Source organism: Hyperoodon ampullatus (assembly GCF_949752795.1).
Source record: "Hyperoodon ampullatus genome assembly, chromosome: 5".
NCBI lineage: Eukaryota > Metazoa > Chordata > Mammalia > Artiodactyla > Ziphiidae > Hyperoodon > Hyperoodon ampullatus.
This window is the reverse complement of record NC_136918.1, coordinates 93883105-93906255: the sequence shown is the minus strand read 5'-3', so window position 1 is coordinate 93906255 and position 23151 is coordinate 93883105. Positions and strand designations below refer to the sequence as shown.

The window sequence follows — 23151 nt, the reverse complement described above, 5'->3', positions numbered from 1 at the left end:
AGGTTTATTAAAAGTAATAACACGGTTTCTGAAGAACCAACCTCCATTTTGCAAAAAAGGCAAAACTATATAAATGTCTTATACCTGACTGGATGGAGCAAAGAGGAGCAATGAATGAGAGAATCAAAAAATTAAATACGAACTCTAATTTGATGGGAGAGAGAAAATTACTAAGAATTTTGCAAAAGAAAAATAAACATCGCCACAGTAGCATTAGCACTTAACAGTGCGTCAAAGATGTAACGTTTCCACTGCAATATGAACTGGTTCCTACACTTTTTAGGTACCAGAGTGTAATCACTCAAACAGGAAATGAACTCTATTCCACTTTGGAAAGGTATGGTCATAGTTTTATCTGAAAATCATTAATGTATTTCTGGGAGACGGTCCTCTTACTCAGCATGCCTCAAAGTAATGCGGCATAAATATCAGGGGGCCTCATTATATAACTTCAATACAGCATTGTCATGTGCAAGCGTATTCTCCCACCTCTGCGGTAGTTGCTTTCTAATATTTTAGGTTTTTTTTTTTTTTAGAGTCGTGACACCCCTGGGATGACAAAGATGAGAGTGTGGAAGATCACAAAACTTACACAAAAAGGGAAGCTCTTCTATATTATATGAAAACCCCTTATAAAAGGCATTCATTGACCAAAAAATGCTTTATACATTCAGATTTTCCCCATCTCTCAACAGTGATGGTTTCCAAAGAAAAGACTCAGTAGTGAAGGCCATACACTTTTTTTGCATTAATTTGATACGTTGAAAATCAGAACCTTTAAAGCATCTTGTAAATGGGAGAAATGGAACTGGACCTGGGTTTGGGGGGGTGGGATGGGAACGATCACAATGAATATGTGACCTAGCTGTTGACGCAGACAGCAAGGGAGTTGGTAGAAAATGTTACAGCAGACCTGACCACTGTACAGAGGGTCTATCAAGAACACAGTACAGGTATCAAAAAAGTCCCCAAACAAAACTAAAAAACAAACTGCAACTTTGCCAACTTGTAAACAAGGAAAAGCATTTCACAGATTCAAAGTTCAAGGGAAGTAAACGTCTTTAAATTATTTTTGTCAGTTCAACCCTGATTTAAAAGTATGGCTAGCAAAAATAAGGAAGCCGTGGCCGTTGGCATCCTGAGCAAGAAGCTGTCTTCTGAGAAGCAGCACTTCCGAGCCTTTCTCTTCTCAAGATGCCACGTGAGGAGGAGATGTTCTCTCTTGAATTCCATCTCACTTTTCTCCTTTCCACACATCTGGAATATTCAGCAATTGCTTTGTGTTCTGGTGTTTACAGTCCTGGCTGCTATAGATTTAGACGTGGGGAGACGGGAGGGGGGAAGGCAAATTCTCGGAGGATGCTACGGGCCACTTCGACATTATTCTGGGCTATCTCTAAGGCTCTCTTAACTTCTTCAAAGGCATAACCCTCTCCCATGAGTTTTGCAATTTTTGCATCGACATTTTCCAATGCTGCGTCAGGCCCGTGGGGTTTTCTGTGGTGAATTTCTGGTGCAGTCCTGCGGGGTCGTGGTTTAGGAGGTCTGGCTGGTGCTTGTGAACCATCTGCATAGATTTTTAAAGAGATATCATTTAAATAATGAGATAAAAATAGACATTATACATTAGTATGATCTCATTATTTTATATGAAAACAGGTTTTCATTGTTTCTACAAAAAATATTTTCCATTTTTATATACTACGGTTGGATAGGTTATATTGTCCTCATTTTGAACGTCAAGAAAACTAAGGTAGGGTGTGCTGGAAATTTATCTGAGAAATTAACACACATTTTTTCCCCAATTCTACATATTGTTCTTTAAACCATATGAAATAAAAGATACAGAAGGAAAAAAACAAAAATAACTGAAAAAGAAAAGCTTTCACTTTGGCAATACAGCTCACTCTTCTCTACTATGGTGGAGGCACTTGCTTGGGAAGTTTCTACTAGAGGAAACTGTTACAAGCTCGTGGATACTCCTGGCAGAACATCCCCACCAAGTCCTACACCCCACCCATGTCAGAGCAAAACTCCTGAGAAATATGCTTTGTAGCATATTTTTCAAGTTAATAATGCTGTAAAGTGATACCTTGCTGATGCTAGGGGGGAAATAATGAAATAGTAGATGCTTTGAGTCTGCTATTAGTCAATAGGTTGGACAGAAGTAAACTCAGTGCTTTGCTGAAATACTTTTTCCAGATTCCAATGTAGAACGCTTAGCCTGAGAAAAAGCAAAGCCAGCAGAAACATTAGTGGAGAACTCGGTTCCAGATCAGTCCCCTGATAATAGTTTCTCAAAGTTAAACCAAATGACATTGGTATCCATGAATGGAAAGTAATCTTATTAGGAGAAAAGAAAGTTAGTTAATAGACCACCATCCCATACAGATCACCAGGACATGGGCTAGTAACTTGAGGTGGCACTTTTATCATGGATTTCCATTTATCTGTATCTGGTACTTAATATCAAAAGCCTAGATTTTTTAAAAAGGTTAAAAAAAGTTGTCAAATTTATTCCATGAAACATTTATGGGTTTAAGATACAGGAGACACCAACAGTTATTTAATGTTTTTCTTCTTAGACCACTGACAGGTGCCAAATTCAAGGACACAAATAAATGAAGAAGTGAGGCTAGAACCCTCTTGACTCCTATCCTCATCCTGTCCCTCTTGGTCTCTGCTCCCTTGCCAACTTTCCTCATGGCCTATGGAAATACTATAAGGTGATACTTTCAATAATAATCAAATGTAAATCATAAAGAATTATCTGATACATTATTTCATATTTTTCTCATAAGTATGATATTTTTCTCTGAGAAGGTAACTTGTAAAAAAAAATATCATCCTGTTTGCAATTCTAGCAGTATCAATATAACATACACAAAACAAAAGCCTCCAGGATGAAAATATTTTAGTTCTACACAAAATTGGATGATAGTCTTATTTTTAATTGTTCCTTTCTTACAGAATGATATCCAGTTTGAAAAAAATATTATAGCTGTAGATAAAGCTTACTCTGGTCATAAATAAGAACACACATTAGTTTCTGGTTCTTGCTAAAGTCTATACTGTTTTGTATATCTGTAACTAAATATCTCAAACTATTATGGTCTAGTAAATTGCATTTCTTACTGTTTTGAGGTTTCATTTATTTTTCTATTAAGTATTTCCATTATGTCATGCAGAGAGGGATAATAAATTATGCTTTGCTTCTAATTACTTCCAAAAACTATTAGAGATTCTAGCAAGCTTTCCTTTAATCAGTTACCACAGAACTTATACATTGAAATATTGTCTGTTCTGACTTACTTTTAGGTGAGAAAAGGATCTAGAATTAAACACAAGTTTAAGTTCCTCGTATTCTACTGGTAATTTTTGAAGAATTTTTCTAATATTGTTATTTTGTTTCTGTCTAAATACTGAGAAGGGCAGATGAATATCAAGCATCTCTGAAAAGTACAGCTATGAATACTACTAAACTGGGAAAGATGCTATGGCAGCGAGAGACCCATCTAATAGTATAATTGGAAATTAAGTCTTAAGATTTAGAACTTCTAGATGTAGTAAACATGTGTCTTTGATCTTGGTAGATGGCACCTATCACCAGGAAAACCCCCCAAGAAATCTATCCACTCTGTGAGGCTGCTATAATTAATACTGGCCAAATGCAATGGAATTTGCAGATGATAAATTTTATTTGAGAAAGCTATTCTTTTCTTGAAAAAAAAATAAGTACTAAACATAATTCAGGAAGGCTAAGTTAGGTTAAACCAAATGTTAGGGAACACACACACACACACACACACAAAATGATTAAATCAAAACTATCTAGCTAGAGGAGTGAAGGTCTCTCTGATCTATTTGAAATACCAACTAGAGGAAATGATTCAAACCATCTCTGGAAGGAATCACAATAGATATAAAAGATATTTTCAGTAAAAAAAGAAAAAAACTTGCAAGCAAAGATTAATTTTTCCAAAAGACAGATTTTGTTTTCCTTTTAAATACAAAACTCATATATCCCAACTCATTTAATCCTAGTCCTCATTGCCCTAACTCAAAATCTGTTTCCCCAAAACAGTGCTGACATCTCTTTGGAATCTTACAAATGCCCAGAGTTGAACTGTATCATGTATTAGAGCCCACAAATGGAAGTAACGTGGAAGCTTTGTTGCAACTTTTTGCCACCTGTTATATACATTTCTATTTATTGCTGAATATTTATTCAATTTGGAATGTTTTAATTTTTTGTTTGTTTCAATTGGATAGTGTAGCTCTGCACCAGGTAACTGATGAGGATGTCGGTGAGGAGCACCGAGGTTGGTTAGATGCACCTCAGTTTGGCCACTAAGATTTTGAGTGACTTTGAGGTAAGCAGTTTACTTTCATAATTCTCACTCTCCAAATCTACTAAGTATCATTTGTAAAGATAACCACTACACTACAGTGCTATAGAACAGCAGTTACTGTGAATTAATAGGAATTCAAATGTGAAAGAGGACAAAAACCTGGAATTTGTAGTGAGTGCCTAGTTCTATATGAAACTTTTAAGCAAGATATTAACAAGAAAGATCTGTTACAACCTGAACTAATAGTAAAAGCCATTTAAAAAAAAAAAAAGACAAACAGGCAATTTTCATGCTGATGGTTACAGCAAAGCACTTCCCTCTTCCCTCAAAGCCAATCCCTCTTTCTAGACACCTATTCTTAAAACTCATGGACAGCCTTCACTGTCTCCACTTCTGCTTTCTCACAATGTCTAAAAGAGGAGATACCAGGTCCTTATTCACTTTGGAATGTGTAGATGATGCAAAGGAGCAATGAAACAGCAGATGAACCTCTCTCAGAGTTCTCCCAAAGCTGCTATGTTGTAGTTTTGGAGTACACTGGAATGACTATGAATTTTACCAGTGCTATGGGGATTTCTCCTGAATACATGTCATCCTTAGAAATGTGATTGGAAGGACATGTTTTATTCTGGTGCTGCTGTCTGTGCTCATGGTATTTTTGAACTCCTACGAGCAAGGGCAACAACATCCAAATAAGTGCAAGAAGGTGTGGAGCCATAGGCTATAAACAGTACATCTTCCTGGAGCGCTAATTTTACTCAAGGATATGAGAGAGTTAATATTTTTAAATATGAAAATAAATGCAGATATACCAAGTAAATGCAAAATTTCTATAAATTGTTGAAATAACACAGACTTTGAAGCAATTTCCTGCGTGTGATTGTCCACTTTTAGTTAAATCCCTAGTCCCCATTGTCATTTGGCGTTAGCTCTTTGGTGGGGAGAAAGATTTGAGAAGCAATAGTTTGACAGCATATAAAAATGGACTATCATACAATAATTTAAAGTGACGTTAAACAAAATTTAATGATGTGGTAAGAAACTTATGATACTATGTTGTACTGTGGAGTATGATCTCCACTGTGTGAACATGTGTATGGACAGATCATTAGAAAGAAGGACTCCAAAATGGCAATAATGTTCCTTACTGATGACAGGGTTCTAGGTGACTTTTTAAATTCTACTTACTTTATTCTCTAATGTGCATGTACCACTTTCATAATTAAAAAAAAAAGCCTCAGATCCCATCTGTTGGTTTTTACAGTTCTGAGCTGCTCAAGAATCTAAGACAGAGATTGATTTTGCTGGTATAAAAAGTACAGAAGGTACGTAGTGGGTTCCTAAAGTCATGTGAAAAATGATCACAATCCAGGCTTTGAAATCTCTACTACAATTTTAGAATTCTTAGTACCCTCTTCTATCACTACTATTCCTTTGCTACTGTCTTCATTTGATTTTATGATTGGCTATCTCCAAGCTCAGCTTAGCAATGTGTGAGTTAAGTTTTTAAACCTAATTTTTGGCCTGACTACTGGTGGGATAACAACATAAACTTGGCTAACAACAACATAAATGGGTGCACAGCCTACTGATTCAAATCCTATCAATCATTTACTAGCTGTGAGACCTTGGGTAAATTACTATCTATATTTAAAACTGTATGTAATATTTTTTAAAATCTGAGACAATCTCAAATTATTTAGTAATTCAATAATGATACTTGGGATGGACATCAAGACTCTTAGACTACAGATATTTTCAAGTATAACAATATCAGAATTAAAAGAAAAAATATTAGAAGAATCAATGTTGTCAAAATGACCATACTACCCAAGGCAATCTACAGATTCAATGCAATCCCTATCAAATTACCAACAGCATTTTTCACAGAACTAGAAGAAAAACATCTTAAAATTTGTATGGAGACACAAAAGACCCCAAATAGCCAAAGCAATCTTGGGAAAGAAGAACAGAGCTGGAGGAATCAGGCTCCCTGACTTCAGACTATACTACGAAGCTACAGTAATCAAGACTCTTCAATAAGCGGTGCTGGGAAAACTGGACAGCTACATGTAAAAGAATGAAATTAGAACACTCCCTAACACAAAAATCAACTCAAAATGGATTAGAGACCTAAATGTAAGGCTAGACACTATAAAACTCTTACAGTGTTCTGCCTATATTTTCCTCTATGACATAAATCACAGCAAGATCCTTTTTGACCCACCTCCTAGAGAAATGGAAATAAAAACAAAAATAAACAAATAGGACCTAATGAAACTTCAAAGCTTTTGCACAGCAAAGGAAAATATAAACAAAATGAAAAGACAACCCTCAGAATGGGAGAAAATACTTGCAAACAATGTGACTGACAAGGGATTAATCTCCAAAATTTACAAAGAGCTCATGCAGCTCAATATCCAAAAAACAACCCAATCAAAAAATGGGCAGAAGACCTAAATAGACATTTCTCCAAAGAAAACATACAGATGCCAAGAGGCATATGAAAAGATGCTTAACATCACTAATTATTAGAGAAATGCTAATCAAAACTACAATGAGATATCACCTCACACCCGTCAGAATGGCCATCATGAAAAAGTCTACAAACAATAAATGCTGGAGAGAGTGTGGAGAAAAGGGAACCCTCCTACACTGTTGGTGGGAACGTGAATGGTTACAGCCACTATGGAGAACAGTATGGAGGTTCCTTAAAAAGTTAAAAATAGGGCTACCATATGACCCTGCAATCCCACTCCTGGGCATATATCCAGAGAAAAACATGATCCAAAAAGATATATGCACCCCAGTGTTCCTTGCAGCACTGTTAACAATAGCCAGACATGGAAGCAACCTACATGTCCATCGAAAGGTGGTACATATATACAATGGAATATTACTCAGTCATAAAAAAAGAATGGAATAATGCCATTTGCAGCAACATGGATGGACCTGGAGATTATCATACTAACTGAAGTAAGTCAGACAAAGACAAATATCATATGATATCACTTATATGTGGAATCTAAAAAAAATGATACAAATGAACTTGTTTACAAAACAGAAACAGACTCAGAGAGAAAAAACTTATGGTTACCAGAGGGGAAGGGTTGGGGGAGAGGGATAGATTGGGAGTTTGGGATTGACATGTACACTCTGCTATATTTAAAATAGATAATCAACAAGGACCTACTGTATAGCACAGGGAACTCTGCTCAATACTCTGTAATAACCTAAATGGGAAAAGAATTTGAAAAAGAATAGATACATGTATATGTATAACTGAATCACTTCACTGTACACCTGAAACTAACACAACATTGTTAATCAATTATACTCCAATATAAAATAAAAAGTAAAAAAATTTTTTTACTAGACCTGTATCTTACAGTAAATTTACATTTAAACTACTCAAAACATTAATATACAATATAGAAACTATTATATAAAATATATTTTACATGTGCAACTATAAATATAATAATATATGTTATGTATTAAATTATCTGTTATCTGTATTTAAAATACTTAGCATAACATTTGTCCCGTCGTAAGTGCTTAACAAATTTTAAAAATGATTACTACATACAATCTGAGACATAATCTCTAAAATTATTTAGTAATTCATTGACCATACTTGGGATGGACATCAAGACTCTTAGACTACAGATTTTTTCAAGTATAACAATATCTGAGAATTAAAAGAAAAATACATAAATTAACTTATCAAGGCATAAAAGAAATCTCAAACACATCATCATTATGACTTTGTTACTCTCCTGTAAATTGGAACAATTATTTCTGGAACTCATTTATGTAAACCTGAATTGCTTCCACTACAGATATACTATTTAATTTTAGAAGGACATGTTTTAATACACAGCATTCACTAAATTACAAATAAAATATCTTCACATACACTAAGGTAGGTAATTATGATTGTAAGGGCCAAGGTTATAACATAACTTTTTTAATACATCCAGAAAATGGTTATAAAAGAACTACATTAGTATTAGATTTGTAAGAAAAATGACCCCATGTTCAGTGGTTTTAAAAGTGAAGCTGTATGTAAGGAAAAACATTTTAGGTAGTTGAACTATGGTAAAACTCTGCAATGCAGCAATTTCCTTTGTTGAAACACAAAACAAAACCTTAAAAAGACAGTTTATCTTAAAACATCACTTATAACAAGACACAATTCCCACTCTTATGTGAAATGAAGCAGTGATTTCCAAGTTGAGGTCTTAATATAAAATTCATTCAACATCTGGGCACTTTTCCTTTAAGCTAGTAAAGGAAAAGTAGTATTGCAATTAATTCCTTTTATGAGACCTCCTTTATTTTGTAGGTATACTTGGCAATAATATCTGTTACCAGTTACAAACACATTTAATACAAGTCATATTCTGAAATTCTAGTGCTATTTTTAAGTATTACCTTGAACGTCCTTTTAAATACTATTAAAAAAAATCTCAAGAGCGCAGCTGCACTTCACCAGCATGAGCACAAACACATCATCATTACGACTTTGTATTCTAATATAAGTTTGATTCCCTGGGTTTTTAAAGAATGGTATTCAAACTGTAGCACATTATATCTTACCACAAGAGAAAAGCAAACTTAAAAATGTCTAAAAACTCATGCATAGCTAGTACAGACATGAACCCTATGTGAAGAAATAAGCAGACTATTAGCAAAAACATTTGGCCCATATAAGGTATATGTAAGTTTAACACAAGCTGGTAAAATCCACTTATTCTGATTATCATTATGACATATTCATATCATTAAATACTGTTACATCTACAAACTTCAGAAAATTATAAACTTTTATGGGGGGAGGAATAAAACATTTGGAAGGCACTTTGTATATGTAGACATACATTTACATGCACACATACTTTTTAGAAAAAGGAAAATATTTTTAAATCAATTAAATTTTTTGGGTTAGAAATATTCTTTTCATAGAAAGCTTATATACATAAGTAAGTCACCATCAATTACTTACATCACCATAAAAAATAGGAGAAATGGAATTTATAAGATGCAGCAGTTATACCAGAATCCTCAACGATCATCTTAAAAAGGCCTTAATATCAATAAAAACGTTACTGCAAAATAAGCACTATTAGTATCCCAAAGGTACACTGCATAGTCTTAAGTTTCTGATGGAAAGATCTAATCCAGAAGGCAAGCTGAGTCCCTCTCCTGATGTGAAATAAACTAGTGGACAGCTTGGTAGCCCTGTGAAGCAGCATGTGAGCAAATATCTTGTTGGAAAAAAGTTATCTTATTTTCTGTGGTTTGACTGTGTTTGTAAAGAGAGTTCAGGGAGTAGGCTGAAATAGTTGATGTTACATGTAGCTGAGGCCCTCAGAGTAACAATCAGGACTATTTTATCACTCAGGTAAAGCCAGTTTAGGCTTCTGGTAAATGCCTATTTGGGGATGTTTCAACAGGGTTTGTGACTTAAAGTTCTTCCTTGAAATTTCTAGTGTAATGTTAACTGGAATTCCTACCAGTTGAAATCATATATGTGAATGATGTTCCTCTGGGCTCAACAATACCTGCATGTTATGGTGCAAATTGTAAAGAAGCTGTGAAAATAGAGCATTTAGGCCACAACTCTTCTCATAACTTGAGTATATGTTTCTGTTAATCCAGAGCTGGTGGTACTGAATGTTATTTTAAATCAGTCATGGCACTCTTCTCAAAGTTGTATTTTAACATTATTTCCTTAAGGGATTTGCTTCCTTCTCCTATATATATTTTCAGATACTGTCTCTCCTTCTTCTTGACTTTCACATTTTTTCATCATTCTGGAAATCTACCCTTTCAAGTGGAAATACAGTATTTCAGTGGGTACCTATGGATATATCTGAAATACTGGAATGATTAGAAGTAAATTGGTAAAAAACAGCACAGACCAAAATTTGAAATGGTTAATAAAATTTTCTGTTTTTCTGAGTTATAGTCAAGTGTAAAAACTTACAAAACTGCAGAGGGATTTTTGCATCTCCCATGCATGTCATCAAGTACAGAACTACTGTGCTGATAATTCTCAAAGCAGCTAAATAATTATCTTGATTCGGAAGTTACAGAATGGACAGCTCTCACTATTAACAAATCTGTGAACTGAGGTTTGAGCTTAAAAGCAAACCAAATCCAGCAATACATAAAAAGGATCATACACCATGATCAAGTGGGATTTATCCCAGGGTTGCAAGGATTTTTCAATATCCATAAATCAATCAATGTGATACACCATATTAAACTGAAGACTAAAAACCATACGATCATCTTAATAGATGAAAAAAAGCTTTTGATAAAATTCAACATCATTTATGATAAAAACTATCCAGAAAGTGGGCATATAGGGAACATAACCTAAACACAGTAAAGACCATATAGGGCAAACCCACAACTAACATCATACTCAATGATGAAAAGTTGAAAGCATTCTCTCTAAGATCAGGAACAAGACAAGGATGCCACTCTCACCACTGTTATTCCACATAGTTTTGGAAGTCCTAGCCATGGCAATCAGAGAAGAAAAAAATAAAAAGAATCCAGATTGGAAAGGAAGAAGTAAAACTGTCACTGTTTGCAGACCACTTGATACTATACACAGAAAATCCTAAAGATGCCACCAGCAAACTACTAGAGCTCATCAATGAATTCTGTAAAGTTGCAGGATACAAAATTAATATACAGAAATCTGTCTTATTTCTATACATTAACAATGAAATATCAGAGAAATTAAGGAAACAATCTCATTTATCATCACATCAAAAAGAATACAATACCTAGGAATAAACCTACCTAAGGAGGCAAAAGACCTGTACTCTGAAAATTACAAGACACTGATGAAGGAAACTGAAGATGACACTAACAAATGGAAACCATGTTCTTAGATTGGAAGAATCAATATTGTTAAAATGACCATACTACCCAAGGCAATCTACAGATTCAGTGCAACCCCTATCAAATTACCAATGGCATTTTTCACAGAACAAATAATTTTAAAATTTGTATTGAAACACAAAAGACCTTGAATAGTCGAAACAGAGAAAGAAGAACAGAGCTGGAGGAATCATGCTCCCTGACTTCAGACTGTACTACAAAGCTACAGTAATCAAAATAGTATGGTACTGGCACAAAAATAGAAACATACATCAATGAACAGAATAGAAAGCCCAGAAATATACCCACACACTTACGGTCAATTAATATATTGGGCTGGCCAAAAAGTTCGTTCCGATTTTTCTGTAAGATGTTATGGAAAAACCCTGAACAAACTTTCCAATATAACAAAGGAGGCAAGAATATACGATGGAGAAAAGACAGTCTCTTCAATAAGTGGCGCTGGGAAAACTGGACAGCTATATATAAAAGAATGAAATTAGAACATTCTCTAACACCATATACAAAAATAAACTCAAAATGGATTTAAAAACGTAAATGTTTTTAAATGTTTTATTTTAAAACATAAAAAATGTTTTAAAACGTAAATGTAAGATCAGATACTATAAAACTCCTAGAGGAAAACCTAGGCAGAACGCTCTTTGACATAAACCACAGCAATATTTTTTGGATCCATCTCCTAGAGTAATGGATATAAGAGCAAAAAACCAAATGGGACCTAATTCCTGTGGTTTGTTTTTTTTTTTGGCTGCACCACATGGCATGTGGAACTTCCCCAACCAGGGATCGAACCATGCCCCCTGCAGTGGAAGCACAGAATCTTAATCAGTGGACCACCAGGGAAGTCCAAATGGGGCCTAATTAAGCTTAAAAGATTCTGCACAGCACAGGAAATTATAAACAAAACAAAAAGACAACCTACAGAAGGGGAGAAAATCTTTGCAAATGATGTTACCAAAAAGGGATTAACTTCCAAAATATACAAACAACTCATACAGCTCAATATCAAAAATAAACCCAATCAAAAAATGGGCAGAAGACCTAAATAGACATTTCTCCAAAGATGACATACAGATGGCCAAGAGGCACATGGAAAGATGCTCAACACTGCTAATTATTAGAGAAATGCAAATGAAAACTACAATGTGGTATCACCTCACACCAGTCAGAATGGCCATCACCAAAATGTCTACAAATAATAAATGTTGGAGAGAGTGTGGAGAAAAGGGGACCCTCCTACACTGTTGGTGGGAATGTAAATTGGTGCAGTCATTATGGAGAACAGTATGAAGGTTCCTTAAAAAACTAAAAATTGAGTTACCATTATGATCCAGCAATCCCATTCCTGGGCATATATCTGGAAAAGACAAACTAATTCGAAAAGACAGATGTACCTCAGTGTTCATAGCAGCACTGTTTACAACAGCCAAGACGTGGAAGCAACCTAGGTGTTCATCGACAGAAGAATGGATAAAGAAGATGTGATATATATGCACAACGGAATATTACTCAGCCATAAAAGCAAATGAAATAATGCCATTTGCAGCAACATGGATGGACCTAGAGATTATCATACTAAGTGAAGTAAATCAAAGACAAGTATCATATGCTATCACTTATATGTGGACTCTAAAAAAATGATACAAAGTTATTTACAAAACAGAAACAGACTCACAGACATAGAAAACAAACTTATAGTTACCAAAGGGGAAAGGAGGAGGGAGGGATAAATTAGGAGGTTGGGATTAGCAGATACACACTACTATATATAAAATAGATAAACAACAAGGACCTACTGTATAGCACAGGGAACTATATTCAATATCTTGTAATAACCTATAATGGAAAAGAATCTGAAGACGAATATACATATATATTCAGTTATATATATACATATATATATATTCAGTTATATAACAATCACTTGGCTGTACCGCTGAAACTAAAACATCATTGTAAATCAACTATACTTCAAAAAAAGTCAAAATACAGTTAATGAAAAAAATACTGATATAGGACAAAAATCTACATAGGAAAAACTTCTGATGTTCATAATTATGAGACAAATATATTGTTTCAATTGCTCAAAATATGTGTATGTTCACCATAACACAGATATCGGCGACTCTTCCCTCCTCCCTTCTATCCATCCACTCATCCAAGAAATATGTGCTAGGCACTCTTCTGGTCACCTGGGGATAAAGCAGTGAACCAAACCACGTGTGTATATTCAAAGCAGTACTCTAGCAGATGAGATAAGCAAATAAATGAATGAAAGGTGCTATGAAGAAACATAAAGCAAAAGAAGGGGATAGAAAGTGACTGTGTAAAGTAGGGGGAGCTATTTTAGATATGGTGGTCGAGGAAGACCTCCCAAAGAAGCAAAGCAGCAACATTCCATTAATAATGGTTATGAGTATGACTTGTATTTACTAAAATGGTACAAGCTTCTACTTAATGACTGGCAGTAGAGCACTGCATGATAGCCCTAAATAAGCTATGAAAATGAATAGTTTGGTGCTAATACTAATTCTAAAGAGATTTCTTCCTTTAATGGAGAAATAAGAGAATGCAGCAGTTCAGTATATAAAGACCTCAATCCCATTTCTCATATCTGATAAAGCAAAACAAAAGTTAGAGAATGAATAGATTTTGAATCACAGAACATGCTTTACTGACATATCAAAGTTAATATTAAGGCTTAATGTTTTCTTTTCCGTGAGACAATTTTGTAGGCATTCTTCTCATAATACATGCTTTATAAGCAAATGCAAAGGTGATAAAAACACTCTCTTAGGCTGGCGGTGCTCAATTATACACTGAATAAAAAGGTGCTCCAAAAAGCACTGTACAAACATAAGGTATTATTATTACTATTATTAGCCAACTCACCTGAAGATGAAGGAAGCTGATCATAGTCCTGTGATGTTCTGTTGGATTTGACATTTTCACCTGGTAGTCTCCTAGCAGGAGGCAAAGGAACCTGGCCACTTGCTGGATCAAAGAAGGGATCTGAAAAATAAAGATAATTTTCAGATTAAACCTATTATCTCTGCTAACTGGCTAAAGAAAAAAATTAGAAATTCTCTATAAAGATCAATTTTTGAAAATAAAACATTTCATGATTGATAGTAACCATATTCTAATTTGCATATTTTCTAATTTATTCATCACTTGCTCAAATATGCTTTCCCATTTATTCCTAATTAATACATACTACTAACTTTGTAGTTTTCAGATCTCTTACTTGATGGTAAAATTGTTGATGGTAAAAACTGCTTCTAATTTTAATTTTCTGTCCCAGTCTGTCCTGTACAATGAATAGAAACTGTTGTAAAGTCAAAGAAAAAAATGGGTTTTGAATTTTGCCTGTAAGAATATTATATCAGTTAATCTGTCTAAGCATTAGGCAGACATAATCTGTAAAATGGACCTGACATTTGGGATTTGTGAGGATTAAATGAATTCATGTCTATGAAATCTCCTGTACATATAATGTGCCTTTTAAAATGCTACATTGGGCATCCTATGCAAAAAATTGTTAGTTGGCTCACTGAACAATAAATTCAATTATTAAAAATTATGCTGTTATTAACATTAAGGTTTGTATAAGTAGCAAAATGTGTTTTTTTTTTACCACCTTGACAGAGAGGGGGAATCTGAAATAGTGAAAAATATGAATTGCAGACAAATTAAAAATTATTATACTTCTTCTTAATTATATTTATTAAAAACAGAATAATGGCAGAAGCGAATGGCAGAGCTAATGGCAGAAAAAGATTGTATCAGTGCTACTATATTAAATCATTAGGACCATAAACCTACCTGGTTTAAAATTAGTAGTATATGAGTTTAAATCCATAGAACTGATTCATTTTCTGAGTAGATGAACATCACCTCTGCAACCTTTGGTTCACTAATAATTTATCATCTGCCACCATTGCCATCTCGGGCTCCTCTGTTTTCCTCTCTCATAACACTTTCTTTTATGTCTGCCAGTATCTCCAAAGGTACTCTAAGTTCTTTTCAGGGCAGGGACCTTATCTTACTCAATTGTGTTTGAATTATATCTCCTAATAGAAACACAGTACCAAGCATACGGCTTGGCAAATAGCCTGCACTTCACAAATATTTACCTTTAACTACCAAAATTAACTCAGATTTAGATTTTTCATAAATTCAAATTCTGTGAAATCTGCATTGCTAACATAAGGCTAAAATTATAACTATTAAAGAAGACCTGATAAATATTTCATTGTTTTAACTTCCATTTGAGTTTGATATTAAAAATATGTAATGATTTGATTATTTGAGAAGGAAATACATGCCTATTTATATTAATTTTGACTAGTTGAAGTCATTATTTCCTTCCCCCTATTTGCATACAATAATTATCTCCAGCTTTACTGGAGACTTTTTTTTTTTAACCTAAGCAAGGCTACTTAATTTGCTTTCATTAATTTTGAGATTAAAATAAGTCTTAGATTCTGAGTTTTCAATAATTGAAAAGTCAATGGTTCAGCCTCATTAATTTTGCTGAAACATTTTAGGAAGGAATAAGAAGATAAATCAAATTCCATGCAACAAATGTTAGTCTTTTGATTTGGAAGGCTAACCAAAGGTACCAAATGTGGTGATTTCTGCATAAATTTAGAAATTTCCCAAAGATTTACAGCTATTCAATAAAATTTACTTTCAATTCTTGTTCATTCTAAAACATCACTGATATAATATTAGGTCAGAGAAAAGACTGTCTTTTATAATTACACTTTTTTATTTCCTTGGGGTAAATTTATAGGTTTGTTAGATATACTTATGCTATTTCTAATCATCTATTTATTTAAGACTAAACCTTAGATTCTGGATACATTATTGAGTCATAAATAGAGTACAAAATATACAGTAGTATGATATTGCACCTAAAAGGTCACTACGTATGCTAAAAATACTACCAAAAATAGCATGAAATACTTAGTTCAGTTCTGAACCACTACAATGCTTCATGTTAAGTTTGGCTACTGGTCAGGTATAGGGTAAACTGGGCTTCTGTAGCAAGTTATAAAGTTGGAAGCATTCCTGCTTCGATGGGAAAAGATATATATAATACAATTACTACAGAGAGTACAATAATTACCAAATTTTAAAATCAATAAAGTTTTTAAAAGTAAATTCTTCAAAAATTCATTAAAGTAAAATTTTATATCCACACTTAGGATTAAAACATACAAATTGAAAATACCATAGCCAATGTACCATTTATATAGTAATACATGTTTGAGAAATGAATGAATGAATAACCTATCAAGTGGTTATCTCTGGGAGGAGGTATTATGGAATTTTTTTCTTAATTCTTTTTTTCCCCCCACTATCTGAAACACTTCCAATTTTTTACTCAAGCATAGGAAAAGAGGCAAGTAAAACTGAACAGTTAAAACAATGGCATCTTTCCTCTGGGGCTGTCCAAAAGCCATCTGAAAGATTTATCAGTTATTCTGAAAATTTTAAAAGAATATCAATGCTAGATCTAATTGATAGAAGAGGATTTGAAGACCTATTTAGGTGCAACAAAGCACCTCACTCTTTAACTCACATTCATAAAACCCCCAAATGTAGTGATCTGGCCACTGATCAAGTCCTCAAGTGTTAGAGAACTCACTACCCCTCTGAGATATAAGAAGTATTAATAATCCAGGAAGCTTCTTAACAGGAATGAAATTTCCACCCCTAATTCTTCTCACTGGTCAGTCCTTGTCTCAGGAGACATGGAAGAAATCTAATCATTCTTTTACAAATACTGTGGTTGAAAGCAACTTTAATACATACTCGAGATCTTCTCTTCTGTCGGTTAAACATCCTCAGTTCCTTTAATCTACCGTAGTTTACATGGTGTGATTTTACTTCCCTTTCCCATCCTGGCTGCAGTCCTCCAGATATAGCCTAACACTGGGTTTCTCCAACTTGAGCATGCATCAGAATCACCCCCAAAGGCTTATGAAAACACAGATTGCTGGGTCCTACTCCCAGAGTTTCTGATTTAGTAAGTCTTGGGTAGGTGTAAAGAATTGGCATTTTAAACAAATTTCTAGGTAGTGTTAATGCTGCTGGTCTCAAGACCACAATTTGAGAACCACGGCTCTACCCATCAATCCTTCAACACCTGCATACAGTAGTCTCCACACTGGCTGAGCCTGGGGGAGGACCCTGCCTCACTCGATCTCTGATTTGAACTCTGTGAGTGCAACCCTCAGAGGGCGTGAGAGTCCCTGGTAACTACGTCATGAGTGTGCTTCATAAAGGTCACAGTCAACCAAACCCCTAAAAACCCTTTCCAATAACTGTTGCTAATGATCCAAGTTTTCTTTGTATTTTACTTAGGCAATTGCATTTCTGGATCCTGTGAAAAACCTTCCTTCATCTCTAATAAAGTCAATTTGGCTAGCTTTTAGAGTTGAATTGTGACTTTAAGATTGGATAAGGACTTCAAAAGAGATTCCAGGTTAGAAATACAGTGAGGTAAATGTTCACTAAGGGCTGCCAAATACGTTGTGTATTTTGTGCACTGCACAAAGACATGCAGTAATGGGACTGAGCAGACTTAAATACAGCCTTGGCTTTGTTCCTGGAACACTGGCCCTGGCACAAAGCAGAAGGAGGGGTGCCTATTTCAACCCACCAACACAAAAGAAATGCCTTTTTGTAATTCGGACAAAAGCACATATATGCTAGCAGTAGCCCTGGGTTTGGAGACAGTAAAGTGTAAAGCTTTTTTTGAGGACTCCTCAGGTTTTGTTAAGATATGACTGGCCTGTCCAGAGTAGATGGCTCATGTACAGCAGTGGGCATTACTATTTTGCCAAAAGAAATCTTGCATGAAGGCCTAAAATAGAAAACAGATAAAAGCAGCATCAGAGCCCCTGCTTTGCTTCCCCCACTTGATCATACAGGAGTCCTAAGGCTCCTTTGCAGAAACACAGGACCCTGTAGTTTGAAAACCACTACTATAGAGCAGCCACTGGGCTATAAGGCTGGAAAGGTGGACCCGACTCAGGTGTGCAGGGCCCTGAATGCTGGAATAAAGAGGTAGGTTTGAGTAGGTATTTAATACAACATCATGGGGATATCCAACCTTTGTCTTTAATTAGGGATAATGATTTCCTCAAGGAAACCAAATCTTCATAATGCCAGAAAAGGCTTATCATTACACTGGACTAAAATTTTACAGATTAAACTACAGTGAAAATAATAGCAGTAAAGTGCTCATATTGTCCATTTAAATTTAGCAATCACCGTTGTTTACCTTGTATGGTTCTACAGCTATTAAGTTAAACTTTTGTTTAGCATTTATAGAGTATTCTTTCATGAAGTTCAGTTCAGCATGAAGAACTGCTTTTGTGAATTTTCTATTACACTTCTTTAGACAGCGTAATGTGTTGAATACTTTGCAAAATGATATAGTCAAGTGCTTATTTAAAGCTGAAAGAAACTTTCATGTTCTATGATATCATTATGTTAAGAAGAATTAAAATATTTCTTATGAAAAAGATGTGGTCTATAAATGTGGCTTAAAATTGAATAAAAACAGTTGACTCATTGGATCTCATAAAGGATCTGACAACAGACTAGAAATTTGTCCAGTTAATTATATGAGACTGGAAAGGGGGGAAAATGTTGCCATCTTTTTCTCAGAAGATGAGAAATTATCGAGGGATATCAACATTACTTGAATGGAATTAGAATACTTCCATGCATAAAAGGAGTTCAAGAGAGAGTCAACAGGTTCAAATGACCCTACTCTGGTCCCATGTTAGCCTCACACCACAGGTTAAGGATAACTGCTACTGAGACTACCTGGCAGCCAAGCAAAGCTATATATGAAATAAAACAGTTTATACAACTTTCATTCTAATAAAAGGGGGCCTTTTTATTTTGAAGTGATTTTTTTAGTAATCTTGAGAAAAAAAGTTTTGAAGATGTTTACAAAAGCAATATGAACAATGAAATTATGATAAAGAACTGAAATATTTTACAATTAATTCTTTTGCTAAAAACAGGTTAAAGTGTGTGTTTGTGTAAAAAAGTGTAAGAATTAAGTCAAGCCTGGAAAGCTTGACTTAATTTTAAAAGAAGGCACTACATTTAACTTTCATTTAATGGGGCTTAAATTACATATATAAAAGGTGATAGGTACCTTATAGGAATCTGGCTAGAAATTATCCAGAAGTTTGCCTTGGGAAAGGTTAAGTTTACTAAGATTTAGAGATATTCATTTTTTAAAAAAATGTTATTGGAGTATAGTTGCTTTACAATGTTGTGTTAGTTTCTGCTGTATATATTCATTTTTAAATGTTAAATTCCATGTATAAAACAAAGATTTGAATAAGTATAAGTGAAAAACATAGCAAAATGTTAGCGTGTATATGTAGCTATATGAATAAGAGCCTAATAGTTATCCATGCTTTCTGCTTGGATTAGAAGGGTTATGAACCTTGCTCTTTGATTGGTAGCATTCAGTGAACTAATCTGATCCATGAGGGCAGGGAGGCATCTCAGAGTGGGTGACACAGAGGACAATTCAATATTTACTGATGAAAAATTATTCCTTGAAAATAAACTACGTTTAGAAACTGAAGCTATATATTCCAAGTTATATGTCTATAATTTTGTGGGTCATATCTACAAACTGCCTCAAACTTCTAAATTATCAAACCAAATGGAAAAAAAAATGAGAAAAATGTTAAAGGTGAATGATAATGGTTAAGATTCCCAAGTTTTCAAAGAAGCATGTAGGTGGCCAAAGGACAAAGTGAGCACTCTTAGAAGGCTTTCATGATTTATCTCATACACAAATGTAAAGCAGTTGTTAAAAAAAGAAAATCTTTACCCTATGTTTAACCAAACCAATTCGAGGAGGCAGACATTTCAGAGTACAGATCACAGTATCACCAATAGGACTGATGGGAACAATTAGTATGAGCAGATTCAACATAACTGAATTTTTTTCCTGATAATTCTGACTAGTGGAGTGGATGGTTTATTAAGTCTTTTTATTTCTACTCCTCACTTGAGTTTTTTTTTTAAAAACTATGTATTAATTTTTCCTTGAAGACCAATAATTTTAGTAGATACATTGAGGCATTAAAAATAAAAACAGTAACAAAACAATAAAATGCAGATATTTCAGAAAAACATATCTATTAATGTTACAATATAATTTACCAAGATATTATGTTTTTGAATAAAATTATGACCCTAAAGCATATTTAGTAAAGATTTTTAAACACATTGTTTGAAAAAAAATATTGCACTCAGAATTAGGAGAAAGTCTAAATTTTGTCCCCATCACTTTTAGCCCAAACACAACGCACTTCTGGTTCTCACCTTTTGTAACATACAGGTGTTATTTGGACCTGATAATCTCTTCAGTGCCATTTCTGAATTCTATGATTCCTTGTTGCTTTTGCCATTTTTGTAATCCTTTTGGCATTAAACCAAACAATTGACAGACAAACCTATCCAACTGCTGTTTTCCCCACCCAGGGATTTTTCAGCTTGGGAGCTAGAAACCAATGAATCATTAATGCTTATTTGACAGTATCATCTTAGAAATATTTTTGCTTTCAGTGAAAAGGTTTGCTTGGTTTTTCCCTCCTACCTGAAGGAAGGAGGAAAAGGTCCTGTCCTGAGGATGGTCGGCTACTGGAGCCAGGAGGTTTTGAATGTTCGATGAGACTATGCCTTGCGGGAGGTGGGGGAGGTGGGAGGGACGGGGGGAGGGCATCAAAAGCATCTTCACCTGCATTGAAAGAAAGGTCAGTATCAACAGCAGAATTTCATTAATCAAAACACAGTATCAGGCAAAAACAATGATTTTGCTGTTTATAAACAACTTCACCTGTAGTGTTTACCCAGCAGTTCACTGACTTTGTTAATGGGAGCTGATTATTTTGTAGGAGGTGTTTGGAGAGAAACACACACAAACACACATGTGTGCATACAGACGTTTTCGATCTCTCAGCCCTTTCTATTAAAAAGCAGTATTTCAGGTTATGAAACAGCTTATTATTCACTTGTAACCTTTATAATATTAAGACACTGGAGATTTGAACTAAATATATTACAGATCACATCATCAAAACAGAATTTTTGTGTAACAATAAGAGTTCACAGCCTCTAATTAGAAAATCACACTATGCACAAAAATTTAATGTCACAGAATAGTTTAGATTATCTTTTAAAAGCTTGTTCTATGGCATTTTAATTCATTTAAACTAATGCTCCATATATTTGTCAAAATATACAGAAAATGCACCTGCAGTAGAGGAATATGATCTTTTTCTACTTATCAGGTATCTCTAGGGAGAAACAGTTAAATATATCAATAGAACTACCTCTTATGGTGGTCCCAAAGCTAGTTACTTATATTTGTATAGTTCCCAACTTTAGTAACTGTAGAATACTGCAGTATGCTTTTATGTCTACTTGTGTTTCCCCTGACACGTCTTACTAGCCTATTCATATTTTCCCTCATCTTGATTCTTTAAAAAATAAAATTGCAGTGTATGTATTTTTGTAAGCAATCACAAATACTTTGTGAATGAAACAGGGTATAAATACCTACACCTTCTAGTAATAAAAATTCTCATGGATTTAAATACATTGACTTAAATATAAAGGTATATTTAAATATAAACAGTTTCACCACTCATCCAGCTTGCCTTGCAAAAAGTATTCAAAATTTTTTCTCTAATGATCATATTTTTCTAATGTAAAATATATGAAGGTATAGGAGAGAGAAAGAAAGAGCTTTGTTATCATTCCAACCTTCAGCTATTTCCTACATTATCTCATTTATTCAAATCCTTTATCAGCCCCTAAATGTCAGGCACCCTGCTAGGCACACGGGTAATGTGAAGATCAAAATCATAAGTCCTCGACCCCGAGGAGCTTGGATTCCACAATGAGATCTAAGAAAAGTTCACAAAAGACTCACAGGTGAATAGGTCCCAGAGGGAGAGACAGATGCATTGTAAGAGGGAAGAGGAATGCAGAAAGTGGCACTCAGCAAGGTGTTACCAAGAACAGGAAGGCCTGGGATATCAGGGCCTCAAAAACATTTGTTCATCAAATACAGGGATGGTGTCTACTAGGCAGAGTGAATAGCATAAATAAAATATGAGATGTACATGAAGAGCCAAAGGAAGGATTAGTTAAAAAGGTTGGAACATTTATGTGCATTGTCCAATATGGTAGTAACTATCCACATATAGCTATTCAGTTTAAATTTAAATTAACTAAAATTCAGTTCTACAGTCACACATATAGATCTTTTATGTCACCACATAAAGTTCTATTGGACAGTGCTGATCTAGTCATAAAGACTTGGGTAATAGGTCAAAAACAGCATACAGGAAGAAGTGGAAGAGAAAAAGACTACAGGTAAAGAAGGAAGTTGGGAGGTGCTTGTAATCCACGTAGGTGAGAGTAAAGCACTGAGCTGCAGAAAAAACAGGAGCAAGACATTCAACTGTATAACTGGAAACACCAGTTGATGGCGTTTTTGAGAAAACAAATGGAGAGGTTCATTTCTAGTAGCCTAATGATTCAGATAAGCTTATAAATGAACCTTCATTATACATTATTTTATACTATGGTGACTCATTATTGTGAAGCCTTAACTTGTGAAGGTTCCTTAATTGTCCTCCTCTAAAAATAGGGTGAGAAGCTTCCTACCTAGAATTAATGAAATAAACAGACACCTGCACTGGCCAATTTTAACATAAATACACACCTGTGTGTACCTTCACACATGTACACACACACACATTAAGTGTACTTCATGGTAAAATTTGAAACAAAGAAATTGAGATTCTTTGGA

General features: G+C 34.5%; 1 protein-coding gene across 6 annotated transcripts in view; it reads right to left on the bottom strand.

The window, feature by feature from the left end:
• Window positions 1-1307: 1307 nt before the first annotated feature.
• Window positions 1308-23151, bottom strand: part of CBLB (Cbl proto-oncogene B) — a gene marked incomplete at its 3' end in the record, with an annotated part of 203883 nt that continues 182039 nt past the window's right edge. For all 6 annotated transcript variants that reach the window (XM_079705372.1, XM_079705373.1, XM_079705374.1 and 3 more), the window contains 3 exons: window positions 20929-21069; window positions 14169-14288; window positions 1308-1567 (listed from right to left, as the gene is read on the bottom strand). In XM_079705372.1, the coding sequence (XP_079561498.1) occupies window positions 1308-1567; window positions 14169-14288; window positions 20929-21069 (521 nt within the window). The remainder of the gene's footprint in view (window positions 1568-14168; window positions 14289-20928; window positions 21070-23151) is intronic.